This window comes from Mobula hypostoma, chromosome 23 (assembly GCF_963921235.1).
Source record: "Mobula hypostoma chromosome 23, sMobHyp1.1, whole genome shotgun sequence".
NCBI lineage: Eukaryota > Metazoa > Chordata > Chondrichthyes > Myliobatiformes > Myliobatidae > Mobula > Mobula hypostoma.
In genome coordinates, this window is record NC_086119.1 from 58,006,833 (window position 1) to 58,034,824 (window position 27,992).

The window sequence follows — 27,992 nt, forward strand, 5'->3', positions numbered from 1 at the left end:
TCACCACTCTCTACGTTAAAAAAAATCTTACCCCTGACATCTCCTCTGTACCTACTTCCAAGCACCTTAAAACTGTGCCCTCTCATGTTAGCCATTTCAACCCTGGGAAAAAGCCTCTGACTATCCACATGATCAATGCCTCTCATCACCTTATACACCTCTATCAGGTCACCTCTCATCCTCCATCGCTCCATGGAGAAAAGACTGAGTTCACTCAACTTATTCTCATAAGTTATTCTCATAAGCAAATTGTTCTGGAGCTGCTCCGGCCTATGGTCAGGCCACACTTAGATCCCCTCCAGTTCACCTACCAGCCCCGACTAGGAGTTGAGGATGCCATCGTCTACCTGCTGAACTGTGTCTACCTCTACCTGGACAAGCCAGCGAGCACTGTGAGGGTCATGTTTTTTGACTTCTCCAGTGCGTTCAACACCATCCACCCTGCTCTGCTGGGGGAGAAGCTGACAGCGATGCAGGTGGATGCTTCCCTGGTATCATGGATTCTTGATTACCTGACTGGCAGACCACAGTACGTGTGCTTGCAACACTGTGTGTCCGACAGAGTGATCAGCAGCACTGGGGCTCCACAGGGGACTGTCTTGTCTCCCCTTCTCTTCACCATTTACACCTCGGACTTCAACTACTGCACAGAGTCTTGTCATCTTCAGAAGTTTTCTGATGACTCTGCCATAGTTGGATGCATCAGCAAGGGAGATGAGGCTGAGTACAGGGCTACTGTAGGAAACTTTGTCACATGGTGTGAGCAGAATTATCTGCAGCTTAATGTGAAAAAGACTAAGGAGCTGGTGGTAGACCTGAGGAGAGCTAAGGTACCGGTGACCCCTGTTTCCATCCGGGGGTCAGTGTGGACATGGTGCAGGATTACAAATACCTGGGGATACGAATTGACAATAAACTGGGCTGGTCAAAGAACACTGAGGCTGTCTACAAGAAGGGTCAGAGCCGTCTCTACTTCCTGAGGAGACTGAGGTCCTTTAACATCTGCCACACGATGCTGAGGATGTTCTACGAGTCTGTGGTGGCCAGTGCGATCATGTTTGCTGTTGTGTGCTGGGGCAGCAGGCTGAGGGTTGCAGACACCAACAGAATCAACAAACTCATGCGTAAGGCCAGTGATGTTGTGGGGATGGAACTGGACTCTCTGACGGTGGTGTCTGAAAAGAGGATGCTGTCCAAGTTGCATGCCATCTTGAACAATGTCTCCCATCCACTACATAATGTACTGGGTGGGCACAGGAGTACACTCAGCCAGAGACTCATTCCACTGAGATGCAACACAGAGCGTCATAGGAAGTCATTCCTGCCTGTGGCCATTAAACTTTACAATTCCTCCCTTGGAGGGTCAGATACCCTGAGCCAATAGGCTAGTCCTGGACTTATTTCATAATTTACTGGCATAATTTACATATTACTATTTAATTATTTATGATTTTATATTGATATATTTATACTCTATTTTTGGTTGAGACAACTGTAACGAAAATCAATTTCCCTCAGGATCAATAAAGTATGACTATGACTATGACTATAGGGCATGCTCCCCAATCCAGGCAACATCCTTGTAAATCTCTTCTGCACCCTTTCTATGGTTTCCACATCCTTCCTATAGTGAGGCAACCAGAACTGAGCACAGTACTCCAAGTGGGGTTTGACCAGGGTCCTATATAGTTGCAACATTAACTCTCGGCTCTTAAACTCAATCCCACGGTTGATGAAGGCCAATCCACCGTATGCCTTCTTAACCACAGAGTCAACCTGCACAGCAGCTTTGAGTGTCCTATGGACTCAGACCCCAAGATTCCTCTGATCCTTCACACTACCAAGAGTCTTACCATTAGTATGACATTCTGCCGTCATATTTGACCTACCAAAATGAACCACCTCACACTTATCTGGGTTGAACTCCATCTGCCACTTCTCAGCCCAGTTTTGCATCCTACTGTAACCTCTGACAGCCCTCCACACTATTCACAACACTGCCAACCTTTGTGTCATCAGCAAATTTACTAACCCATCCCTCCACTTCCTTACCTGGATCATTTATAAAAATCATGAAGAGTAGGGGTCCCAGAACAGATCCCCGAGGCACACCACTGGTCACCGACCTCCATGCAGAATATGACCCGTATAAAACCACTCTTTGCCTTCTGTGGGCAAACCAGTTCTGGATCCACAAAGCAAAGTCCCCTTGGATCCCATGCCTCCTTACTTTCTCAATAAGCCTTGCATGGGGAACCTTATCAAATGTCTTGCTGAAAGGAACTTATCCTTGAAAATGGAATGAATGCTACACCTGCCTCTACACCTTCTCCCTCACTACCATTCAGGGCCCAAACAGTCCTTCCAGGTGAGGCAACACCATCTGTGAGTCTGTTGGGGTCATTTACTGTGTCCGGTGTTCACAGTGTGGCCTCCTGTATATTGGTGAGACCCAACATAGATTGGGAGACCTCTTCACCAAGCAACAACACTCTGTCTGCCAGAACAAGTGAGATCTCCCTGTGACCACCCATTTTAATTCCACTTCCCATTCCAATATGTCCATCAATGACCTCTTCCATTGTCATGATGAGGCCACACTTGAGTTGGAGGGACAACACCTTATATTTCATTTTGGGTAGCCTCTAACCTGATGGCATGAACACAGATTTCTCAAACTTCCAGTCATGCCTCTCCCCCCTCACCATTTCCCATCGCCTTTCCCTCTCTCACCTTAATTCCTTGCCCGTCCATTGCCTCCCTCTGGTGTTTCCCCCACCCCCCACCCCCCTTTTTTTGTCCATGGCCTTCTGTCTCTTTCACCAATCAACTCCCCAGCTCTTTACTTCACCCCTCCCGCTCCGTTCCACCTATCATCTGGTGCTTCTCTCTCTCCCCTCCCCCACATCCAGTCCTGCCAAAAGGTTTCGGCCTGAAACTTCAACTGTACTTTTCATAGATGCTGCCTGGCCTGCTGAGTTCCTCCAGTGTTCTTGTGTGTGTTGCTCAGAGTGTTTTTTCTGTTGATCAGTGTCAAAATGCCAAATTAAATCCACTATGATTCAATGTTGTAAAACAAGTAAACATGAAAGCTCCCAAGACTGTTGAATAGCTTTTTTATAGGCACTGTAAACTGATGGTAATGGTGGGGATTCCCTGATTATAGTCCCGAAAGTGCGTCAGGATGAACAGTTTCTTGTTAGGAGACAGTGTCATGTGTTTGGTTGTAGCTGGCCACTGGTGGTGTGTAGACTGCTGTCAGGATTATGGAGGAGAACTCCCGGGGTAAATAGAATGGATGATATTTCACCACTAGGTATTCAAGGTCGGGTGAACAGCAGTCCAACACCCACAGGGTTTTTCATGAAACAAACACCTCCATCTTTTTCCTTCTCTAAATCAGCAGTACGGTCCTTGTGGAAAATCAAGACAACTTTAGGTTTGATCACTGTATCTGGTTTGCTAGGGGAATGTCAAGTCTGACTCAGACATAGAATGTACCAATCCCTCATTTCACTCTGCTACAGCAAACCTTGGCCTCAGTATTGCTTTCCAGTGACTCCACATTTGCTGGGTGGAGACTCCTTTGTGATAGCAACTACACTCGCTTCCGAAAGAGGATCTGGTACTTTCCCAGCGTAGATGACAAATGAACTCTTCTCAGCCTTTCATCCGGGTAAAGGTATCCATTAGAACTGATTTTTTTCAATTATCAAAATATACTTTATTCACAATAAATTATTTATAATGAACCATTCAATAACTAAATTCTTTACAGACATTAATTACCATTACACTCTATAGTTTGAAATTTTCTGACAAAATGGTATCAGGGGAATTACTATTAAAGGGACAGAGCATAAACTGGCCTGTACGCAGATGACATTTTGAGCTATCTGGGGCAACCAACATACTCTTTACCTAAATTGATGCAATCCTTTGAACAATATGGTCAATTATCAGAATACAAGATCAACATAGATAAAACCCAACTACTTTCATATAACTATAGCCCACCAAGAGAAATTGGAAGTAGATATCCTCGGGCAAGGCAAACAGAGTCTGTCAAATATTTGGGCAAAATTATCAGAATGCAATTATCAGCCTATATATACAAAAAAAATTAAGGAAGATACAACAAGATGGAACCTCATTCCTTTTCTTGGTCTCAGTTCAAGGCTTGAATCTATTAAAATAAATATACTGCCCAGAATATACTGCCCAGACCCTATCAAAATCAGTTCAAGGAATGGGTCAAGATGCTATCAAGATATATATGGCAAGGTAAAAGGTCAAGGGTTTGTCTCAAAACTTTGCAATTAGCCAAGGGAAAGGGGGGATGGGGCCTACCTTCTCTTAGAGATTATTATTTTGCAGCACAGATGAGAGCTGTGATATGCTGGTGCAACCCATCATATGATGCTCAATGGAAAAACATTGAGGAGAGGATACTTTCCATCCCCATGCAGGCAATTTTGGCTGAAAACAACCTACAAAGGTACATAAATAATATTGATAACCCGTGGGTGAAATGGACTCTTAAAATATGGAAAACTATTATAAAAGAATATAAACTAGAGAGAGACATTGCAATTCTTAAATGGTACGCATATGACTCTGATTTTACGCCAAATAAACTGGATGCTAGATTTAAGGACTGGACAGCTAAAGGATTAACAGCTATTTGCAATATAATGAAAGAAGGAACACTGTTCAGTTTTGAAATGCTCAAAGAGAAACACTTATTAGAAAAACAAGACCTTTATTGATATTTACAGATGTGACAGTATGCTAATAGGATGGTTAAAAATGTAAAAATGTAAAAATGTAACATGTTTGATAGAGCTATTTAGAAAGCATATAATTCAGACAACGGTAGTAGAATCATTTCAAGCGTGTATAAGGGTCCTAAAACACGCTCGACTTCATACATTAAAACAAAATGGAAGGAGGTTCCGGTGACGTCATCGTTCAGAATGGCAGCTTAAGTCAGCAGCTCCTCCGGAAAAACGGATATTTTGCCCCATTAATGCATCAAATCTAAGATCTTTCGAACATATCTGAATTGATAAGGGGGCAAGAATGGGGAGAAAGAATGCAGATTAAAAAAGCATCACTGCGGAGCCTATGGACGAGAGAGGTACAACGCGCGGCTCTCCTACACATGTGTGTAGCGGCGAAGCTGACGCTGGGCCTTGTTCAGGCGAAGCTGCAAATATGATGAAGATTCTGGAAGCGATAAGGGAAGTCCAAAGAGATATAAAGCAGCAACTCAATGATATAAAGTCAGAGCTCGCCAACGTCAATCAGAAAATAGCAGTGGCAGAGACTCGAATTGAGAAGGTGGAAGATCGCGTGCAAAACGTGGAACAGATACGAAGTAAGACGATAAAAATATTAAATCAACAGGAGAGTGAATTGCTTGACCAGGAGGAAAGATCGCAATGGAAAAATATTAGGATTTATAATGTTCCTGAAGGAGCGGAGGGATGGTCGATGATGGACTTTGTAGACAAGCTGCTGCGGGAAGCGCTGGAGATTCCCCCCAATATGGAGATGAAATAGAAAGGGCGCTCCGTTCTCTCACCCAGCGGCATGCCGGAGACAGACAAAGTAAATCGCGTTCCATTGTTCTTAAATTTCTTCGATTCAAGAGCAAGGCAGAGATTCTACCAAGGGCCTGGGGTAAGAAGAGGGTTTTTTGGAACGGTAAGTTAATATACTTTGATCATAATGACCCCCGGTGGTCCTACAGAAACAGAAGGAGTATTCTGAAGCGAAACGAATATTAAAGCAAGAAAAGATTAAATTTCAAACCCCGTACCCTGCTAAACTGAGGGTATTCTACCAAGAAGGGATGCGACTGTTCCAGACGGTGGAAGACACGACTACAGACATGAACAACAGAGGACTGTCCATTAGCGTGGTCAAACCAAGGGAAACTCTGGCTGAGCAGCTGTTCCGAACTGCTTGGGAAATAGTAAGAGAACCTAGAAAGCAGGGGACGGGAACAGGACGAGAGAAGGATGTTAGGAAGAGACTGTGAGTTCTCCAAGGACAACCCTCACCTCCTCCAGAAGAGCCATAAGGTTTGGCTAACTTTAAAAGTGCTGATAAACTAAACGGAAGCAAAAACAGACGGTGATATACCTATCTCGAGAAATACATGTTATAATGTGGTTTTTATAACAATTTTTTAAAAATTCATTTCTTCATTCCTTTTTCCCCAGCTAAATGAGAATATACACATCAAAGGAATACACAGGGAAATCATTTCTGTGTAATGGACATAGTTTTTTTTTTACTTACATTTATAGGTACTGCAACGGGGGCCCTCAACCCACAGGTAGGAGGGGCTATCCCCCACGTCTAGGCGTTTCTTCTAGCCCAACCCAGGGTTATCTAGAGACCCCTGTCTTGGAATCACACTTTTGTTATCTTTTTTTTTAATCATTCACATTTCTTGGCTCTTATTTGTTCAGGGAGTAGATCGATTAAGTTATATCCTGCAAATTTCAATGATGTACTAACAGATAAATACACACGGCTAAGAACAAAGTAAAATTCATTTCTTTTAATGTCAATGGGTTGTTGAATCCAGTCAAGTGCACCAAAATTCTATCAAAAATGAAGAGAGAACAAGCCCATGTAGGATATTTACAGGAAACTCACTTAAGTGATAATGAGCATGGAAAATTAAAGAGAATGGGCTTCACTAATTTGTTTTTCTCCTCATATAAATCAGGACATAAAAGAGGAGTTGCTATTCTCATCTCAAGCAAGCTAAATTTTGAAAAAGTATTCAAAATGGGAGGTAAGGAGGGCAGATATATTCTGGTAAGGAGGAATATAGATGGAAATCCAGTTACTTTATTGAATATTTATGCACCCCCAGGAAGTGGTATTAGTTTCTTCCAGAAGATTACTAATATTATGGTAACGGAAACAGAAGGTCTCTTGATATGTGGGGGAGACTTAAATTTACAATTCAAACCAAAGTTAGACTCTTCCAATTGAAAAACTTATAAACAAAGTCCTTACATAAGAAAGTTAACACTCTTTTTGAGGATGTTGGTCTAATTGATAAATGGAGGGACCTTTTCCCCGACAGAAGGGATTACACTCATTATTCTGCCCCCCCCCCCCATTCCGTATATACAAGAATAGACTATTTCACAACATTTGGAAAAGATAGAGACAAAATAAACACCTGTGGAATTGGGACAGTAGATGTAAGTGACCATGCACCTATATATTTATCTGTTGATTTTGACCTACAACCAAAGAATACTATTTGGAAACTAAATTCAAGTCTACTCAATGATCCCTATTTTAAGAACAAATTAAAAAAGAAATTGGTCTTTACTTAAATTCAATGATAACAGAGAGGTTTCACCTCCCATTCTATGGGATACTCTGAAGGTGTCATAAGGCGGTGGCTGGTGTCGGACCCAAGTGCAAGACACAGACACTGAAGTACTAGGGACAGGACTAGGATACAGGGCGATGGCAAGGACATGGACACGAAAACCAGGAACCTGGAACAGGACTGAACAAGAGAGCTAGGAGCCCGGGCTTGGACTCCGAGCCAGAGACTGGACAAGGACCCAGTACGTGGGTCTTGCCTCAGGCTCGGACCCCAGAACTAGGCAAGGACAAGGCTTGGCAGGCAGGCAGAACAAGGCTGGAGTATTCAGGCTAGAAGCTGGAGGATAGAGGCTTGGCTTGGCTAGAAGCTAGAGGCTAGACAAGAGATGAGGCGAGGCTTGGCAGGAGGCTGGGGACTTGAGGCGAGGCGAGGCTGGAGGCAGGAGACGAGGCGGGGCGAGCCTGGAGGCAGGAGACGAGGCGGGGCGAGGCTGGAGGCAGGAGGCAGGAGACTTGAAGCGAGGTGAGGCTGGAGGCTGAAGACGAGGCGAGGCTGGAGGCTGGAGGCTGAAGACGAGGCGAGGCTGGAGGCTGAAGGCGGGAGATGAGGCGAGGCTGGAGGCTGAAGACGAGGTGAGGCGAGGCTGGAGGCAGGAGGCAGGAGACTTGAGGCGAGGCGAGGCTGGAGGCAGCAGACTTGAGGTGAGGCGAGGTTGGAGGCAGGAGACGAGGCGAGGCTGGAGGCTGGAGGCGGGAGACTTGAGGCGAGGTGAGGCTGGAGGCTGGAGGCAGGAGACCTGATGCGATGCTTGGCAGGCTCCTCCTGGGCAGGGCGCAGTACTCCTGGGCAGGGCGCGGATCACGACCCGACAGAGGCAAGGGACAGGAAGGGACAGAACCAACCCCAGGTAACGGCAAGATGGCCTGGCTTACCTGGGCAGAGGCAAGGGACAGGAAGGGAGCTCGGTACAGGGTGGCTCTAGGACCAGACAGCAAGACAAGGCAAGGCTTCCGGCAAAGCAAGGCGAGACGAGAACTTCAGGTGAGGCTAGCGTTACCGGCTAGACAAGGCAGGGCTTCAGGCGAGGAAACAGAAGGCAGAGGAAGGGATACAAGGAGTACGGACAAGAACAATCCAGCGGCCACACCCTGGTCTCTGAAGGTATTTATGCAGCCAGCCCCAACGAGCATCAGCTGCCTCAATTAGAGCTCAACAAGAACAGAAACAGGGTAGACAGGAAAACCTGGAGCACGGGTCGATGGCCCGGACCATGAACTGGAATACGGACTTCACGGACTGGACTATAACAGAAGGCTGTCTTAAGAGGGAAAATTATAGTGATATCTTCTGTGACGAGAATACACATAAAATTAAGATGTTTGCTGGCCTGGGTTAGCATCAGTGACATCAGCAAGTGGACTGCCACCTGCCCTCAGGGGAAGGAGAGATAAGGAGCAATGGAGCAGCATCTGGAGATGTGTAATGAAGGGACGGGGGAGAGAGAGCTGTCTGGAGCGGCTCCCCCCTTTGAACCTTGAACTGTTTGAAGTGATGGACAGGCGATACCCCAGCAGGGGGATAAAAAGGGACAGGTTCGCTAAGGCAACACATACGCCACCCGAGGTAACGAGACCCTGGAAGCGGTGCGCCTCTCACGAGTGGGTGAGAAGTACCAGACAACGGCCAGGGTGGAAAGGTACGATCAGCGGGAACCCGGTGTGTGTCTGCCCTTGCCTGGGTGCCGGGTTCACTGCAGAGGATCGACCGCATCTGGAGGAGGGGTCACAGTTGGTGACCTCAGGTGACATCACCAAGGACCCGCCCAAACGCTGCTTGTGAGCCACTCGCCGGTCCGTGAGTGAAGCCGTGTCTGAATGATCAGTTGTTCCTGTTCTATCTCTCTCTTCCCCCACGTTGTCCATCGCCATGGCAACGATTACTGCGAACTGAACTGGACTGAACTTTGAGTCATTTTGAAATTTGGTCATTTACCCCTAGACAACGATAGAGCTTGATTGATGCTGTTATCTTAATTCTGTGCACCTGTGTGTTTATCATCGCTGAACTGTTGCATTTATTATCCTTTCGATTACTGTGTTGCTTGTTTCTTTAATAAAACTTTCTTAGTTCTAGTACTCCAGACTCCAACTGAGTGATCCATTTCTGCTGGTTTGGCAACCCAGTTACGGGGTACGTAACACTTCATATAAGAAACAAATAAGGAATAGAACATTAGAGGAATTACAAAATAGGCTGAAGGAACTAGAAAAAAACACAAATTGAGTTTGGCACAGGATATACCAGAGGAAATTTTTAAAATTAGGAGTGAAATTAATAGCTTGGCTACACAAGAAATTAGAAAAAATTTAATGTTTCTGAAACAGAGACACTACGAAAGTGGATCTAAATCTATAAAAATACTGGCGTGGAAACTGAAAAAAAAGATAGCAGAAAATACAATTCATCGAATTAGGAATCCAAGAACAAAAGTGATAAAAAAATAAGTTAAGTGAAATTCAAGAAGCTTTTGAAATGTTTTACAAAACTCTATATTCCAAAATTCCAGGGGGAAGCATAACCCAAATTGACACCTTCCTGAATTCTTTAGTTACCCACTTTAAGCAAAGAACAAAATAGAACGATAACTGCTGACATAACTGAAGCTGAACTAAAAACTGCAATTAGAAGGCTTAAATTAAGCAAGTCACCAGGATCAGGTGGATATAAGTCAGAGTGGTATAAAGAGTTTAGAAGTGAGTTAATCCCTGTTTTACTCCCCACACTGAACTGGGCTCTAAGAAAGGCACAAATGCCCCCCAGCTGGAAGGAGGCGATAATCTCAGCTATACCGAAAGAAGGCAAGGATAAAATGGAATGTGGGTCATTTAGACCAATATCTGTTCTTAATATGGATTATAGAATATTTACCACCATCATGGCCAAACGATTAGAAGAGTTTCTACCCACACAGATACATAATGATCAGACAGGTTTTATACAACATCGCCAAACACAAGACAATATATGAAGGACACTTCATGTTATGGATCATATAAAAAAATGAAATTGAAGCAATACTGATAAGCATGGATGCTGAAAAGGCATTTGATTCGGTTAATTGGAATTTTCTTTACAGAGTTTTACATAGAATTGGTCTACATGACACAATTATTAAAACTATACAGGCACTGTACGACAATCCTATTGCCAGGATTGAAACCAATGGATATTTATCTGACAGTTTTACCCTAGAAAGGGGCACGAGACAGGGTTGTGCATGGTCACCGCTACTCTTCGCATTATATCTGGAACCATTAGCTCAATACATCAGACAAAATGAAGATATCAGGGGAATTACTATTAAAGGGACAGAGCATAAATTGGCCTGCTATGTGGATGACATATTGATCTATCTAGGGCAACCAACATACTCTTTACTTCCTTTGAACAATATGGCCAATTATCAGGATACAAGATCAACATAGACAAAACCCAACTACTTTCATATAACTATAGTCCACCAAGGGAAATTGGAAGTAGATATCCTTGGGCATGGCACACAGAGTCCGTCAAATATTTGGGCATCATTATGCCAAAAGCTTTGGCAAAATTATCAGAATGCAATTATCAGCCTATATATGAAAAATTAACGAAGATATAACAAGATGGAACCTAATTCCTTTTCTTGGTCTCAGTTCAAGGATTGAATCTATTAAAATGAATATACTGCCCAGACTACTATATCTCTTTCAGACCCACCAATGGAGATTTACCAAAATCAATTCAATGAATGGAACAAGATGCTATCAGGATATATACGGCAAGGTAAAAGGCCTAGAATTCGTCTCAAAACTTTGCAATTAGCGAAGGAAAAGGGGGGATGGGCCTACCTTCTCTTAGAGAATATTATTTTGCAGCACAGTTGAGAGCTGTGATATGCTGGTGCAACCCATCATATGATGCTCAATGGAAAAACATTGAGGAGGGGATACTTCCCATCCCCATACAGGCAATTTTGGCTGAAAACAACCTACAAAGTTACATAAATAATATTGATAACCCATGGGTGAAATGGACTCTTAAAATATGGAAAACTACTATAAAGGAATATAAACTAGAAAGAGACATTGCAATTCTTAAATGGTACGTATATGACTCAGATTTTACGCCAAATAAACTGGATGCTAGATTTAAGGACTGGACAGCTAAAGGAATAACAGCTATTTGCAATATAATGAAAGAAGGAACACTGTTCAGTTTTGAAATGCTCAAAGAGAAACACTTATTAGAAAAATAAGACTTTTACCAGTATTTACAGCTGCGACAGTATGTTAATATGATGGTTAAAAATGAAACCAAGGCAAGTACGCGACTGCATTGGCGCTGCTTCCTGCACGCATGCTGAGCTCGTTGACTTTATTAACTTTGCCTCCAACTTTCACCCTGCCCTCAAGTTTACCTGGTCCATTTCCGACACCTCCCTCCCCTTTCTTGATCTTTCTGTCTCTGTCTCTGGAGACAGCTTATCCACTGATGTCTACTATAAGCCTACTGACTCTCACAGCTATCTGGACTATTCCTCTTCTCACCCTGTCTCTTGCAAAAATGCCATCCCCTTCTCACAATTCCTCCGTCTCCACCGCATCTGCTCTCAGGATGAGGCTTTTCATTCCAGGATGAGGGAGATGTCCTCCTTTTTTAAAGAAAGGGGCTTCCCTTCCTCCACCATCAACTCTGCTCTCAAACGCATCTCCTCCATTTCACGCACATCTGCTCTCACTCCATTCTCCCGCCACCCCACTACTAAGCACATCTTTCCCTCCTCCCCTCTCTCTGCTTTCCGCAGGGATCGCTCCCTACACGACTCCCTTGTCCATTCGTCCCCCCCATCCCTCCCCACTGATCTCCCTCCTGGCACATATCCTTGTAAGCAGAACAAGTGCTACACATGCCCTTACACTTCCTCCCTCACCACCATTCAGGGCCCCAGACAGTCCTTCCAGGTGAGGCAACACTTCACCTGTGAGTCGACTAGGGTGATATACTGCGTCCGGTGCTCCCGATGTGGCATTTTATATATTGGCGAGACCTGACGCAGACTGGGAGATCGTTTTGCTGAACACCTACGCTCTGTCCTCCAGAGAAAGCAGGATCTTCCAGTGACCACACATTTTAATTCCACATCCCATTCCCATTCTGACATGTCTATCCACGGCCTCCTCTACTGTAAAGGTGAAGCCACACTCAGGTTGGAGGAACAACACCTTATATTCTGTCTGGGTAGCCTCCAACCTGATGGCATGAACATTGACTTCTCAAACTTCCGCTAATGCCCCACCTCCCCCTCGTACCCCATCCGTTATTTATTTATATACACACATTCTTTCTCTCTCTCTCCTTTTTCTCCCTCTGTCCCTCTGACTATACCCCTTGCCCATCCTCTGGGTTCCTCCCCTCCTCCTTGTCTTTCTCCCTGGGCCTCCTGTCCCATGATCCTCTCATATCCCCTTTGCCAATTACCTGTCCAGCTCTTGGCTCCATCCCTCCCCCTCCTGTCTTCTCCTATCATTTTGGATCTCCCCCTCCCCCTCCCACTTTCAAATCTCTTACTAGCTCTTCTTTCAGTTAGTCCTGACGAAGGGTCTCAGCCTGAAACGTTGACTGTACCTCTTCCTAGAGATGCTGCCTGGCCTGCTGCGTTCACCAGCAACTTTGATGTGTGTTGCTTGAATTTCCAGCATCTGCAGAATTCCTGTTGTTTACATGACTGATGGAGCTGTTTAGAAAAGCATATAATTCAGACAACAGTAGTAAGATCATTTCAAGCGTGTATAAGGGTTTGTCAAATCTTAAAACACATTCAACTTCATACATTAAAACAAAATGGGAGAAGGAAGTAGGGATAATAACATCTGAGGAAGAATGGACAATAATATGGAGGTATCAATGGAAGTGTACCAGTTCACAGAAATGGAGGGAGTTTGGATGGAAAAACTTGATAAGATATTTTATTACATCCTCTCAGAAATCCCATTATGATAGTAACCTCCCTGTTTGCTGCAGAAATTGTGGAAATCAAAATGCAAACCATTATCCTATTCTCTGGGAATTCCCCGTTATCAAAGACTATTGGAGTGGGATACACAATGCCCTACAAGACATCTTTAAATGTGAAATACCCTCAGAGAGTAAGACCAGGGCCGGACTTTAGGCAGGGCTAGGCAGGGATAGGCTGGGCTGCAGCCCGGGTTTCCGAGCTGCAGAGGGGCCCGAAATAGGTAGCTATCATCATGGCGGACGAAAAAATATATGAGAGTGGAGCACAGAAAAGAAAAAAAGAAAGAAGAGAAAGAGGAGCGTGAGAAAGAAGCATTAAAAAAGACTGAAATTGACAGAATTGTTTAAACCTGTTCTCGATGATGCAGCAATACCATCACTCTCGTCACAGTCTGAGACCGGTGGACATATGGAGACTTGTTCAACAGCTAGTGCTAGCACCAGCGTTAGCACAGGACCACCGTCCTTGCCACAGTCTGCAGCTAACGTTGAAGAGGGAGAGAGCATGACTTTGGGATTCCCGACCACAGAGGCCTCCGAACAACCAAGTCGGGCGCCATTAATGTTAACGTTACCGCTACTGAGGATCGTGACAGCACTGACCCTGCTCGCTGGGGAAAGGAAACATGAGATGATTCAGTCCAAGCACACTGGGCTAAGAAAGGGCCGGAGTCCTGTCAGAATAAGGATGTGGATATCAAAGCTTCGGAACGAGTATACAAACAGCACAGACGTTTTTTCTCCAAATTTCATTTCAAATGCGAACTTGTAAATGGTGAGTACATATCAAGGAAATGGCTCTTCCACCGGCTGTGTGTTTTGTTTTGCATGCTGCATCTTCAGGATGGTAACTGTCAGTCCATCTTCGAAACTGGCTTTAGCCACTGGAAAGGTGCCGCTGAGCGCACAGGAGAGCATGAAAATAGCGAACACCACAGGAAAACGATACTGACCTACGTTACACTAGCGTCTGACAGTGGAAGGATAGATACAGAACTGCAAAAACAGTTCGAATCAGAGTGTGTCTACTGGACCAATGTATTGAGAAGAGTGTTGGTGGTTGTGAGGTTGTTGGTCGAGAGGGGACTGGCTATCCGAGGCTCCAGTGCCATATTTGACAGGCCTGATAACAGCAACTACATAGGCTCAGATCCACAATGGGACAGGACAGGCTGAGTCATCTTACTCTGATGTCACTTGAAAGTGATCTTGTTTGGAAACTGGATTTTAGTGATCTGATCAAGGACTTTGCTGCGAAGAAATCCAGAAGAACTAGGCTTTAATTTTGAAAAACAAGCATCTGACTTCGTAAATATCCAGGCTTGTCTATCAGTGCTATTCCTGTTTTTGTGGCAATAGGCTAATAGTTGACTGTTAAAAACCTGGCAAGTAATAAGTGGAAACAACAGGAATTCTGCAGATGCTGGAAATTCAAGCAACATACATCAAAGTTGCTGGTGAACACAGCAGGCCAAGCAGCATCTCTAGGAAGAGGTGCAGTCGACGTTTCAGGCCGAGACCCTTCGTCAGGACTAACTGAAGGAAGAGTGAGTAAGGGATTTGAAAGTGGGAGAGGGAGGGGGAGATGCAAAATGATAGGAGAAGACAGGAGGGGGAGGGATAGAGCCGAGAGCTGGACAGGTGATAGGCAAAAGGGATACGAGAGGATCATGGGACAGGAGGTCTTCCTATAGATGCTGCTTGGCCTGCTGCGTTCACCAGCAACTTCGATGTACGTTGGTTAAGTAATAACTGGTCTTTACTCTGCAATAGGTTAGTATGTGCTAGATCTCAAAGAGATTGTTGGAGTATTGTCAAGTTTCCAGGTTTGCCATAGTGCTGTCTCTCTTGGCCTTTTCGTCTCTTATTTCCATTTTACTTTCTCAGAACACACGGTTGAGAAAAATACCAGATAAAAATGCATTGGCATTATTGAGAAATAAGGCCTGTGTTAGGTGCAGCAATAGCTAAATAAAGATTTAAGATTAGGTACATCATACTTCGTCTCCCTCATAACTTTACTGAGCCAACTAAGCCTAGGTCGATTTTTGCGTTCTTTAGATGCTGTCCTTCAAACTAAGAATCTACATTACTTTCTGTCCTCCCTCTTAAGGCCTGCAAGTTTATAGCCTACATATTGTACTAAACCAATGTCTTGGTCCACAGCTTTGATATTTAGACCAGTACGACCTTTGCTCTTGTTCTTGCCTTTTTTTGCTTGGTACAGCAGCATTTTACGGTGTCGGCTGATGGGCCCCACTAAATCCGGCCCCGAGTAAGACCATATATTTTGGGTATATACCTCAAGAATGGTTGAAAACTGACTAAAATACTGGCTTTGCGATTAGAGAAAGTATTGTCATCTATAATTAATACTGACCAGTTTGGCTTCATTAAAGGCAAATCCTCAATTGACAATTTAAAGAGATTACTGCACTTAATATGGCTGAACTCCCCAAGCAGTATCCCAGTTACTGCCATCTCCCTGGATGCCGAAAAGGCCTTTGACAGGATTGAGTGGAGATTTTTAACCACAGCCTTGTCATTCTTTGGGTTTGGCTCTATCTTTAAATCATAGATTAGAATTTTGTATAAAAACCCTAAGGCTGCAGTTATTACGAATGGTATCATATCCCCATTTTACAACATCTCACGGGGTACACACCAAGGCTGCCCCCTTTCCCCACTGTTATTTATGATTTTTTTGGAACTGTTGGCAATCATGATTAGAGCAGATCCAAATATTAGAGAGGTGAAGGGAGGTGGAAAGGAGCATAAGCTGATGCTATATGCTGACGATATTTTATTACTGATTAGTGACCCTCCTAATTCCTTACCCCCACTATTGAAAACAATTCAATTATATTCTGAGGTATCTGGTTATAAAATCAACTGCAATAAATCTGAGGCTATGCCAATGTCAAAATTGTGTTTTTCAAATTCAGTATCTCAGTTTAATTTCAGATGGGTGCCAGTTGGAATGAAGTATCTAGGGGTCAAACTCAGTCAGAATTTGGATGAAATAATTACTTTAAATTATGATCCATTACTGAGTAGGATAAGAAATAATCTGGATAAGTGGGGGGCACTGAGACTGTCACTCTGGGGTAAAGTCAATGTAGTTAAAATGGTCATAGCACCTCAGTTTAACTATCTTTCTATGATGCTTCCTTTAAATATATCAGATTTGATCTACAAGCAATACAACAAAATTATCATGGATTTTCTATGGGATAAGAAGCCCAGAATTAAAATGAGTAAGAGTGTCTGTCCAGGGACATGGGTGGGTTCAGTCTACCAATGTCAGGACATATAAATTATCCTTTGAAAGGACCAAGTTAGCTAAACATTGGGACAGGGCTAATGTTGATTTAGATTGGGTAATTACAGAACGGAGCCTGGCTGCCCCACATTCTCCCCTTAACATCCCCTCACAACATATGGAAAACAAGACTAATCTAAATCCTATACTATCTCACTCAAGGAGTGTGTGGAGTACAATTCATAAAGCCTGTAGAATGTCACATTTAAACCAGTTATACTCCTCGCTCTGGAGTAACCCTGAGATACGCATTGGGAAAAGAATGGTGTACTGGAAAGAATGGAAGATTAAAGCTGTAAATACAGTAGGTGATCTCCGTGAGAATGGGAGTTTTACGTCATATGTAGATTTGCAGAGGAAATATAACTTTGTAGATAAATGGAATATTTGGAAGTATTTGCAAATAAGACATTGCTTTAGTAGCATATTCAAGAACCATGACCCATAAAGTAACCCTTTAACTGAATACTTCACATTACCACAGGAAGTTCTTAAAGCATCAGTGTTTTATAAAATGTTCAAGCACACTGTGGGTGAATCGTGTAACAATCTCAAAGCAGTATGGCAGAAGGATCTTGGAAGCAATATTGAAGATAATGAGTGGTCAAATATTTTATCAAATGTGGGTAGACATGTTAGGGAAGCAAGAGGGAAATTTATTCAATATAAGATAGTACACATATTATTGGACACCAACTAGACTCTACGAAATGGGGATTGTTGATAATTTATGCTGGAAATGAAAAAATGAGGTGGGCACATATTTTCACATGATATGGGAGTGTTCCATGGTTTGTCCATTTTGGTGTAAAGTTCTTGATCTGTTGGGGAGTTGGTCGGGTTCCACACTGCCCTTGTGCCCACAGCTTTGTCTCCTGGGTGACAGGACAATGATACCTAATGTAAACAATGACAAGTTCATTATTTTAAAGGTGGGTCTCATCACAGCTGCAAGAATTATATTGCAAAACTGGAAAAAACCCAGATGTCCCACTGTGAAGGAATGGACTGAGGAAATGATTAAGATTTCATCATACCAACAGACGTCGGGAAGAATTAACAGTGAGGGAAAAGTGCAAGACACGTGGGATCAATTTTGGTAGTATGTTAATTTAAATTTAAATTAGAACTTCTTTCTGTTTCTAAGTTTTAATTGTTTTCCTGTCATTGGATGGCTGTGTAAATATGCTGTACTGTATCTGCTCTGTGATATGCTGTGCTGGTTTGTAAAATAAGAATAAATAAGAATAAAAATCTGAATTACAAAAAAATGCTTGAAAAGAGATAAATATTTAATGACTGTACTGCTGGTGGCTGGTAAAAAGACCCTTACCAGGAAATGGTTAACACAGGAGAGCCCAACTTTAAATATATGGATGGAAACTACAATGGACATTCACAAAATGGAGAAGATAACAGCATCTGTTAATCATAAGTTGGAACAATTTGATTTATACTGGGAAAAATGGTTTAACTACATAACACCTCATAGGCCTGATTTTATTCTCATAAGTCAATGAATATGTTGTTAAAAAAAATCACTCCCTACTTTGTACATAGTTTTCTTCTTTTGATTGTTCTTTCTTTCCTCTCCTTTCTATAAGTGTATACCTCAGATAAATATCATGTGGAGATTTGTGACAAATATGACTGTATGATATATATGTATAGTATCTGAAATACATCTTATGGAAAGTTTTGTTTGATGATGAACTTCAATAAAAAATAAATTACAAAAAAAACAAGGTGGGAGAGCGGAAACGTGATTAACCAATCAGGAGGGACAGACTATGCGAGCATAAATACCAGTGAACTAGATATGCCAAGTGATCATCCCTGCTATAGATGGCAGAGTTTGTCATCAAAACATTGATTATAATTGGCATTTATACTCGGCTGGAAGCCCAAAAGTTTGTGCACATACTCACTTCTGCTTCCGCACCCCCCCCCCCCCCGGACATTCTCAATTTCATGGCATACTGCTGGTGTCTTCCACAGTGAATCTGCCATTTCTTTATCCCCATTACAGCAGTCTGATATCCATTCTCCCCTCTCTTTTATGCTTATATATCTAAAAAAATATATATCCTCCTTCATACTATTGGCTACCTTGTCTTCATAGTTGGTAGTGTAGTGGTTAGCAACGTTACTACAGATTGGGGTGTCCGGGAGTTCAGAGATCAATTCCGGCAACATTCTGTAAGGAGCCTCCCCGTGGGATACTTAGCTTTCCTTCAGGTCCCCTAGCTTCCTCCCACAGTCCATGAGAGCAGACGCGATGACCCAAATGGCCCAATTCTGTTCCTGTATTTTATGAACATACCAGATAGGTAAATTGTCCCATGATTAGGATAGGAGTAATCAGGTTTTTCAGAGGTTACAGCGGCAGCATGGCTCAGAAGGGCTTACTCCGCTCTGTATCACTAAAAAAATCAAATTGGCTTCTAAAAGCATTGTTTCATAACCACCCACAACGATTCTACATCTTCTGATCCTATGTCACCTCTAAGGATCTGATTTCAATTTGTACCAATTGAGCCACCCCACCCTCTCTACCTGTCCTTTCGATACAACGTGTATGTTTGGGTGTTAAACTCCCAACTATGATCTTCAGTGATGCCCACGTCATACCTGCCCATCTCTAAATGGAGCTACAAGATGATCAGTGTGAGGTCACCCACTGACAGTATCAGAGTATCAGCCTAGATGTGAGGACTAATGACTTTGGAAGCTTCTCATCCAAAAGTGTATGCCCATCAAGTTGGTTCTGGTGACACCAGTTAATGTGATATTAAAATAGGCTGTTTGCCTTGACCGACAGGAAGCAGGAGAGAAGCTCAAATGACTAAACCTTTTAATGGTGATTATTTGAGCTGGAAACCCATTCAGCACTGGGCACCAACTTCAAATGATGAGAAACATGTATCAATATAGATGGATTAAGCAATTAACATATGCAGTTAAAACTACATTGAACATAAAATATAGAGCAGGACAGGGCATTTTCGTCTACTCAGATGAGTGAGAGAAAAAAATGGAGGGCTAGAGTCTCTTAAATGTATCTGCCTCTGCCACATCCTGGCAGGATGTTCCATGCATCCACTACTATCTGTAAAAAATACTTACCTCCAACATTCACCCCTCTATACTTTCCTCCAATCACCTTCAAATTATACCCCTCATATTAAGCCATCACCACCCTGGGAAAAAGATGTTAGCAGTTCACTCTATTCATGCCTCTATCAACTCACTCTCCCCGATTAAAAGGCACGGGGATTTCCTCCATCTTATCTGTCAGTGAAGTGTGTTTAAGGCCATTGTAAAAAAAGCAGCAGAGGAATGTGACAATCACAAGAAGTTTGTGTAGATGCACTGTGATGGAGCACAACGCTCAGATATTGGAGACAGGGGCCTTGCTCTTATTCAGAAGAAACAACAAAACAGCATGATTCAACAGGACAGGACAAATTCTGGCATGCCTCTAGGTCACAACTCAAATGCTTTCAAGACTTACTGAATTAACCACTGATGGTTGGAACACTACCACCACATTGTGTTTTCTTTAATGCTTTAATCACCATTCCAAAATGAATTGGCAGTCAAACATATTAACCTTTGGACTGCCTCACCCCACTCTCTGCTGTCAAGTGACTAGAGCAGCAAGCCCGGTACTATAACTTTTAGCTGAGCAGTAGTTGTGTAGAACAGCAGTAGCATTGCTACAATCATGGTCTGTCTCCAAGTATCTTTAACTAACCAGTAATTTTTTACTATTTTGTTAGCACTGGAATGTGTGATGGCACTATTTACACCAAGTACTGCTGCAGTCATGATCAAAAACCCCTACCATCCAGGCCGTGATGCCAAGGTGGTTTCATCATATCACCCCATTTCGCTGCTGCCCATTGAAACCAAAATTCTTGTGAAAGTCCTGGCCAATAGGTTAAAAAAATGCATTTGTTCTATTATTCCAGATCAAACTGGCTTTATGCCAGGTAGACATATGTATTTTAATTTGCATCATCTTTTCAATATTTTATATACAAAACATGCAGAAGAGGCTGTAGTCATTTCATTAGTCATAATCATGGTCATAGTCATACTTCATTAATCCCGGGGGAAATTGGTTTTCCTTACAGTTGCACCATAAATAATAAATAGTAATAAAACCATAAATAGTTAAATAGTAATATGTAAATTATGCCAGGAAATAAGTCCAGGACCAGCCTATTGGCTCAGGGTGTCTGACCCTCCAAGGGAGGAGTTGTAAAGTTTGACGGCCACAGGCGGGAATGACTTCCTATGACTCTCTGTGCTGCATCTCGGAGGAATGAGTCTCTGGCTGAATGTACTTCTGTGCCCACCCAGTACATTATGTAGTGGATGGGAGACTTTGTCCAAGATGGCATGCAACTTGGACAGCATCCTCTTTTCAGACACCACCGTCAGAGAGTCCAGTTCCATCCCCACAACATCAATGGCCTTACAAATGAGTTTGTTGATTCTGTTGGTGTCTGCTACCCTCAGCTTGCTGCCCCAGCACACAACAGCAAACATGATCGCACTGGCCACCACAGACTCGTAGAACATCCTCAACATCGTCCGGCAGATGTTAAAGGACCTCAGTCTCCTCAGGAAATAGAGACGGCTCTGACCCTTCTTGTAGACAGCCTCAGTGTTCTTTGACCAGTCCAGTTTATTGTCAATTCGTATCCCCAGGTATTGTAATCCTCCACCATGTCCACACTGACCCCCTGGATGGAAACAGGGGTCACCGGTACCTTAGCTCTCCTCAGGTCTACCACCAGCTCCTTAGTCTTTTTCACATTAAGCTGCAGATGCGCAACGTGCATTTGACCAAGTGGAATGGCCATATACTGTATGATGTTTGCACTTTAGAAATTTGGATTTGGACCATCTTTTGTTAAATGGATTGAGATAATTTATTCACACCCATCTGCTTCTATTATCACTGATCAGAATATTTCCTCCCCTTTTGCAATTCATCATGGGACTCGTCAAGGCTGCCCCCTTCTCCATTTTTGTCTGCAGTTATCATTGAGCCACTGGCTGTTAGCATCAGACAGGACCCTTTGATATCTCCCGTTGATATGCATGGGCATAAACATCACCTTTTATTATACACTGACGATGTCCTTTTATACATCTCCAGCCCACAAACATCAATACCCACCCTCCTGACTCTAATTAATAATTTTGGTAGTTTCTCAGGTTTCTCTGTTAATTGGAATAAGAGTGAACTAATGTCAGTCACTGCAGTGGTTAATACAGCGTATTTACAGTCCATTCCCTTTAAAATAACTTATGGTAATTTTTCCTGTCTTGGTGTGACTATTACAAAAAACCCAGATGACCTTTTGCAAGTGAATTGGCGAAACAAAGCTGAGCAGGTTAATCGCAATTTTGACTTTTGGAAAACCCTTCCAATTTCTTTGGTGGGGAGGGTTAACGCAATCAAGATGATTGTACTGCCACAATTTCTTCATCTTTTCCAGTCAATTCCATGTTTTATTCCTCTGTCATATTTTAAGTAATTGGATTCAATTATTATACCCTTCATTTGGAGTTATAAAGCCATTAGAATTACTAAAAAAACACTTGTCAAAGCCCAAGGAAGCAGATGGTTTTGCCCTACCGGACGTTAAAATGTATTACTGGGCTGCCCACCCAACCATTCTTGCATGGTGGAAAAAGGCCCAGCCTCTACCTCAGACTCGTGCCCAGCATGGTTACTCAGAGAGCGAGTGTTTGTAAGAAGACTTCCCTACCAGCTCTCCTTAATAGCCCCACTGCAGTTAATAAGTCACATTTTAGTAACAGCTTCGTGGTTGGCAGCACTATAAGAATTTGGAAGCAAATTCAACTACACATCAAGGCCCCAAAAACTTAAATCGACACTCCGATTTGTTACAATCATTCCCGTTTGCCTGGCCTGAATGATACTGTTTTTTCTACCTGGAAACAGAGAGGCATCTGTAGTGTAGGTGACCTATATATTAATGGAAACTTTGCCTCATTTGCGCAGTTACAAGCAGTTTACAACATCCCTGTATCTAGTTTTTTTTTCAGATACTTACAAATTCGAGATTATGTTAGGAAATATATACCTAACTTCGAAGTTTTAGACAAACATGAGTCCCTGGAGGCAATAAATAAATTTGATCCTGTTACTCGTAGTGCAGTATCCTATTTCTATCAGATCCTACATAATGGAGCTCGGGTGAATACTGCAGGTTTTAAACAGGCATGGGTGGATGAATTGGTTATAGAACTGACAGAGGAGGTCTGGGATGAGTGTTTAAAGAGTATACATGATTGTTTGGTCAACATCAGACACAGACTTATACAGTTTAAAATAATACATAGACTCCATTATTCCAAAGAAAAGTTGCAGTTTCTACCCTGATGTTTCACCGTTCGTAATAGATGTAATCTGTAAACAGTAACTTGTCACATTCATTCTGGTCATGTTGTAAGCTTTATGCATACTGGAAAAGTATTTTTCACTGTTTCTCTGAGGCTTTTGGGAAGCGGTGGGAACCAGACCTGCTCATAACCATCCTCAGAGCAACAAGCTTCCCATCTTCAGCCAATGAGTGTGAAAAAACGGCTGTATTGTTTGGAATGGTGATTGCCAAGAAGTTAATCCTACAAATGTGGAAAATGGACTCTGTGCCTACATACGATCTGTAGCTGAGAGAACTGGCAAATACTTCACATTTGGAGAGACTGAGACTATGTAATGAGGACAGAGGGGACATTTTTGAAAGGATATGGGGCCCTGTATTGGACTTCTTCACGGGGTGAGGACTGAGGTTTCTTGATGCGGTGCACCTCTGCTGTGTATTTTTACTTTTGCCTTGATATGTTTCTCCCTTTTGCTGCTCAATATTTAATTTGATTTTGTTAAGGTCATGGTTTTTGTGGATGTGCTGTTTTTTTGGGGTTTTTTTGTTTGGTTGTTTATAATAAAAAAAATGTTAGAACCCTACCATCCAGACCATGATCGAACACGAACACACACAAACACAAAATATGTCCAGACCATGATCACATCTCACTGCTGTCATCAGGAAGGAGGTACAGGGACCTCAGGTCCCACACCACCAGGTTCAGGAATGATTATTTCCCTTACCATCAGGCTTTCAAACCAGCGTAGATAACTAATTTCTGCAATTGGAAGCACAATTTTTAAAATAATACAAAAATAATACACATTTCCCCCACTGGAAAAATACCACTCACCTCCACACTGAAATGGATCTACATCCTATGAACTCACTTCCAAGGACTCCACAGCTCATGGGTTTGATATTTATTGCTTATTTATTATTCGGGTTTGATCTTTTTGTATGTGCAGTTTGTCGTCTTTTTACACATTGGTTGGTTGTCTTTGTGTGCAGTTTTTCCATTGATTCTACCGTGTTACTTGTAGTTACTATGAATGCTCACAAGAAAATGAATCTTAGTAGTAAATGGATATATATGTACTTTAATAACAAATTTGCTTTGAACCTTGAACTTGTGGGCTGCCCCCAGCACATCCTTGGGTTGTTAACGCAAACGATGCATCTCACTGTATGTTTTGATGAGCTAAATAAATAAAATTTTAATATTGTGACAATCTTTATTTAGAGCCACACTGGGGGGGGGCAGGGGGGGAAGAGAAGAATCACAATGTTATTGTAACAAATTCCTATTCAAAACTGGTAGCGATTTAATAGATGACCAAATACAACACTGGTCTTGCTTGCACGTCTGTGGTCTTGGCTCAATATAGTACAGCAAACCAGAATATTTCAGTAAATGCTGAAATATTTGTAAACAGAATATAAATTGTTACAATATTAATGTATTTTGGAAAAACTGGTAACTTATGCAAAACCATTTCACAAATTTAAAAAACTAATTGGTAATTCCTGAAGTGATTATCAGTTCAGCTTCTCTCTGAAAATGGTTCACCAGCAGTGCAACAGCCTTACCCTATTTTAGCTTCAATAGACAGTATTCTGTGAGGCAAGAGGCACTGGCCAACTCAACAGACAAGCTCAAATGGGGTGTGGACTATTGGGAGAACTCCCCAGAATCTTCACAAATGCCCAATGAAAGGGTTAATCAGCCTCCTCCTATCACTGGCCTAACCAGAATTGGCTCTGCTGTCTTTTGCTAGCAACAGGTCACTGGATGATCAGACATAAGATTTCTTTCAATGCCCTTAATTTCAGTACCTGCAAACCCTCATATTTTACTGGAAGCAGCTTCACAAAAGTCACAGTTCAGAAATTAAATAGACAGCAATCAGTTCAGTTTAAATTGACCACAAAACCCAGCACTCAGTGTCAGAACCACACTGCCCCTTCCTGAACCACAAGAAAGTGACAGCATTCTCAGTTTACATCAGAGGATCTTCTTTCCCTTATTGCCTCAACTGAACCTTAAATAAGAACTTAAAACCATGTACAGTAGTTGCCTTCAGTGCTCCACTGTGCTGAGCTGGGGATCAGGCCTCAAGTTCCAGTCACAATCACTGTAACGAGTTTCTGCCCACGATCTCACATCTAACCAAATACTCCCCAAAGAAGAGAAGATGCCAGGAGAATTGAAAGCCTGGTCACTAGAGAGTGAGAACTGAAACTAATTTACATTGTTTAATCAAGAGCAGCAGTGGTAGCGGCTCTAGGTGGAAACTGCTCGTAGACATTGTACTGCTGCCCACCAATATGCAACTGCCTGCTAATTGAAGAGTGGAGCAGAATGGAAAGCAAGATAAGACAGCCTGGACTCCAAAGGCCGTATCTGGGAGCTGGCTTTGCACAAGTTGAACTCCAGCCCAGATGATCATTGCCCAGGGGGAGCAGAGCACACATGTCTCCAGTCTGGTATCAGGGCGAGTCAATGGCATGTGGACATGAATGCAGCAGCAACCCCTCCTGTTGCCTGGTGAGGGAATTACTTGGTTCCTGTCAACCACTACCCCTGTTCTCCAGACGTTAGATGTTCCTCCGGGGAACACAGGTTACTCTCGATCTGGCAGACTTCACACTTCCTGCCTTTGCCCTGCTCATGGTGTGTAATGCTCCGCTGGAAGGTGCTTTAGAAGCTCTGGCAACGGAAGGGACCTTCGCTCAGGGTGGCTGCACCACAATCAAGGAAGCAGAGATATTTTAAATCTGAAAATAGAATGCTGGATGGCCTAGTGAGGAAGCAATCGTGGAGAGTAACAGTTCATATCTCAGTACTGACAAAAGGTCATTGATCCGAAACAGTAACCCCATGTCTCCCAAGGCTGTCGGACCTGCTCAGTTCCTTGGGCACTGATAGATTACTGCCTACTGATAACAGCAGTGTGGGAGCAAACAGTTCGACTGCAGTTAGACCCTGTTCCAAATATCTGCAAAGAGACCCCTCCAGTTCTTCAAGCATTGGGAACCTGGCAACTTTCCTTTTCATACCGTATCAACTGCTACCCATTGCCAGTGGCTCAGTTATACTTTACTATGTTTTCCCTTCCCACCACACACTAAAAACACATGCAACCTGTTAGACACCAAGGTTTCCTGGTCTTACTTTTCCTTTTTAATGCTTCGAAAATCAAAACCATTTAAAGTGGTGGTTAGAAGGATTGAGGTAATTACCAATAATCACAGCCACTGCTATCTCACTGCAGGTGACTAGATAAGTGATATGACAGGTTTACAGGGTACAAGTGCCTCACACAGGCTGAGAAACTTTTCTCACTCAATTTAACATGTTCAAATTAATTCAAAGCTTTCAAAACCAATGGAAAATTTCACTGAGTAAAGGATCAAGCCTCCTAGCATGGGCTGAGGAATAGCATTGTCTTAAAAATACAACACAAGATGATACAAATCTATTGGCACTGCCTGGATGCTGAAGGTTCTCCCCACCCACACAATACTAGATTGGATAATCTGTCACGATCTGAACATTTCCAATTTTAATCACACCATTTCTGGGCCAGATTTTAGATGCTTTTACTGAAACCAGATTTCCCCTAAACACTGCTTACTACACAGTATTCCAGTGGGATACAAGCCTGTCAGGTTTCCATACTTGCAGGCTGTAGACTGGGGTAGAGGGGGCTTTCACAGATCAGGGAGCAAAGTGCAAAGAGAAATCAAATTACAGTCAGTTACACCATGTACCCAGCCTGGTGGAGAATGGAGGACAATGCAATCGCACAACATATGACGTGGCTCAGACAAAATCCAACCGCATTTTGCACAGCAAGTTCAAAGTAAACTATAAAAAGACAAGGTAACTCCTCCAAATAAAATGATTTCCAGACAAAAGTTGCTTACACTATTGCTTAACAAGTTGGTTCTCTCTGCACAAATAAAACATAGCTACTACAATTCTTAATGTCTGGGCAAGGACCATTGATCATAGCACAGAGGAAATTTCAAAGTAATTTTTAAAAATCTTCTAAAAATTCTCTTAAAAAGTGCCAATTCAGTTTTGACCCAGAGGAAACCAGCATCACCAGGGGAAAATCATTTCTTCAGCACTGCTATTCAGCTTGAAGAGAGGTGTGTGATTTCCATAGTTATTTATTTTCCCCAATGTAAGGAAGAACCACAAGGATTGCAAGCGATCACCATGGCCGCATTGCCATGGCGCTGGGCAAGGTGGCATTTTCCCAGGAGCAGGCAGATGGCCTAGTCTGTCTTCAGAACGCAAGGGCAGTTCACAAGTATACCATTTTGTCATATCTGTCCCTCCTTAGGCAGGCCCTCCCAGTGTTGACAGTGAAGTTCCAGGACATTATAGCACACCTTCAGAGAAAGTAGTCAGCAACTGTCTTTTTGGCTGACACCCCTCGAGATTCCTGAGGAGCAGCTTCAAAAATAGTAAACTCCTTCTCTAAATGCTCATCCAGTTCAAGAATTGCAGCGACGTTTCCACACCTACAGGGACAGGGACACACTCAGATCAAATAGGAATCTTTACAAAATATAATAAGACCCCAGTATATTAAATACCAAGGCAAACAACAGGAATTCTGCAGATGCTGGAAATTCAAGCAACACACATCAAAGTTGCTGGTGAACGCAGCAGGCCAAGCAGCATCTATAGGAAGAGGTGCAGTCGACGTTTCAGGCCGAGACCCTTCGTCAGGACTAACTGAAGGAAGAGTGAGTAAGGAATTTGAAAGTGGGAGGGGGAGGGGGAGATCCAAAATGATAGGAGAAGACAGGAGGG

General features: G+C 42.8%; 1 protein-coding gene across 1 annotated transcript in view; it reads right to left on the bottom strand.

Annotated features, from left to right (window-relative positions):
• Positions 1-24,116: 24,116 nt before the first annotated feature.
• LOC134336979 (serine/threonine-protein phosphatase 4 catalytic subunit-like) overlaps positions 24,117-27,992 on the bottom strand; it is a 98,897-nt gene continuing 95,021 nt past the window's right edge. Inside the window, exon 9 of the mRNA XM_063031724.1 lies at positions 24,117-27,697. Coding sequence (XP_062887794.1) covers positions 27,568-27,697 — 130 coding nt within the window. The 3' untranslated portion in view covers positions 24,117-27,567. The remainder of the gene's footprint in view (positions 27,698-27,992) is intronic.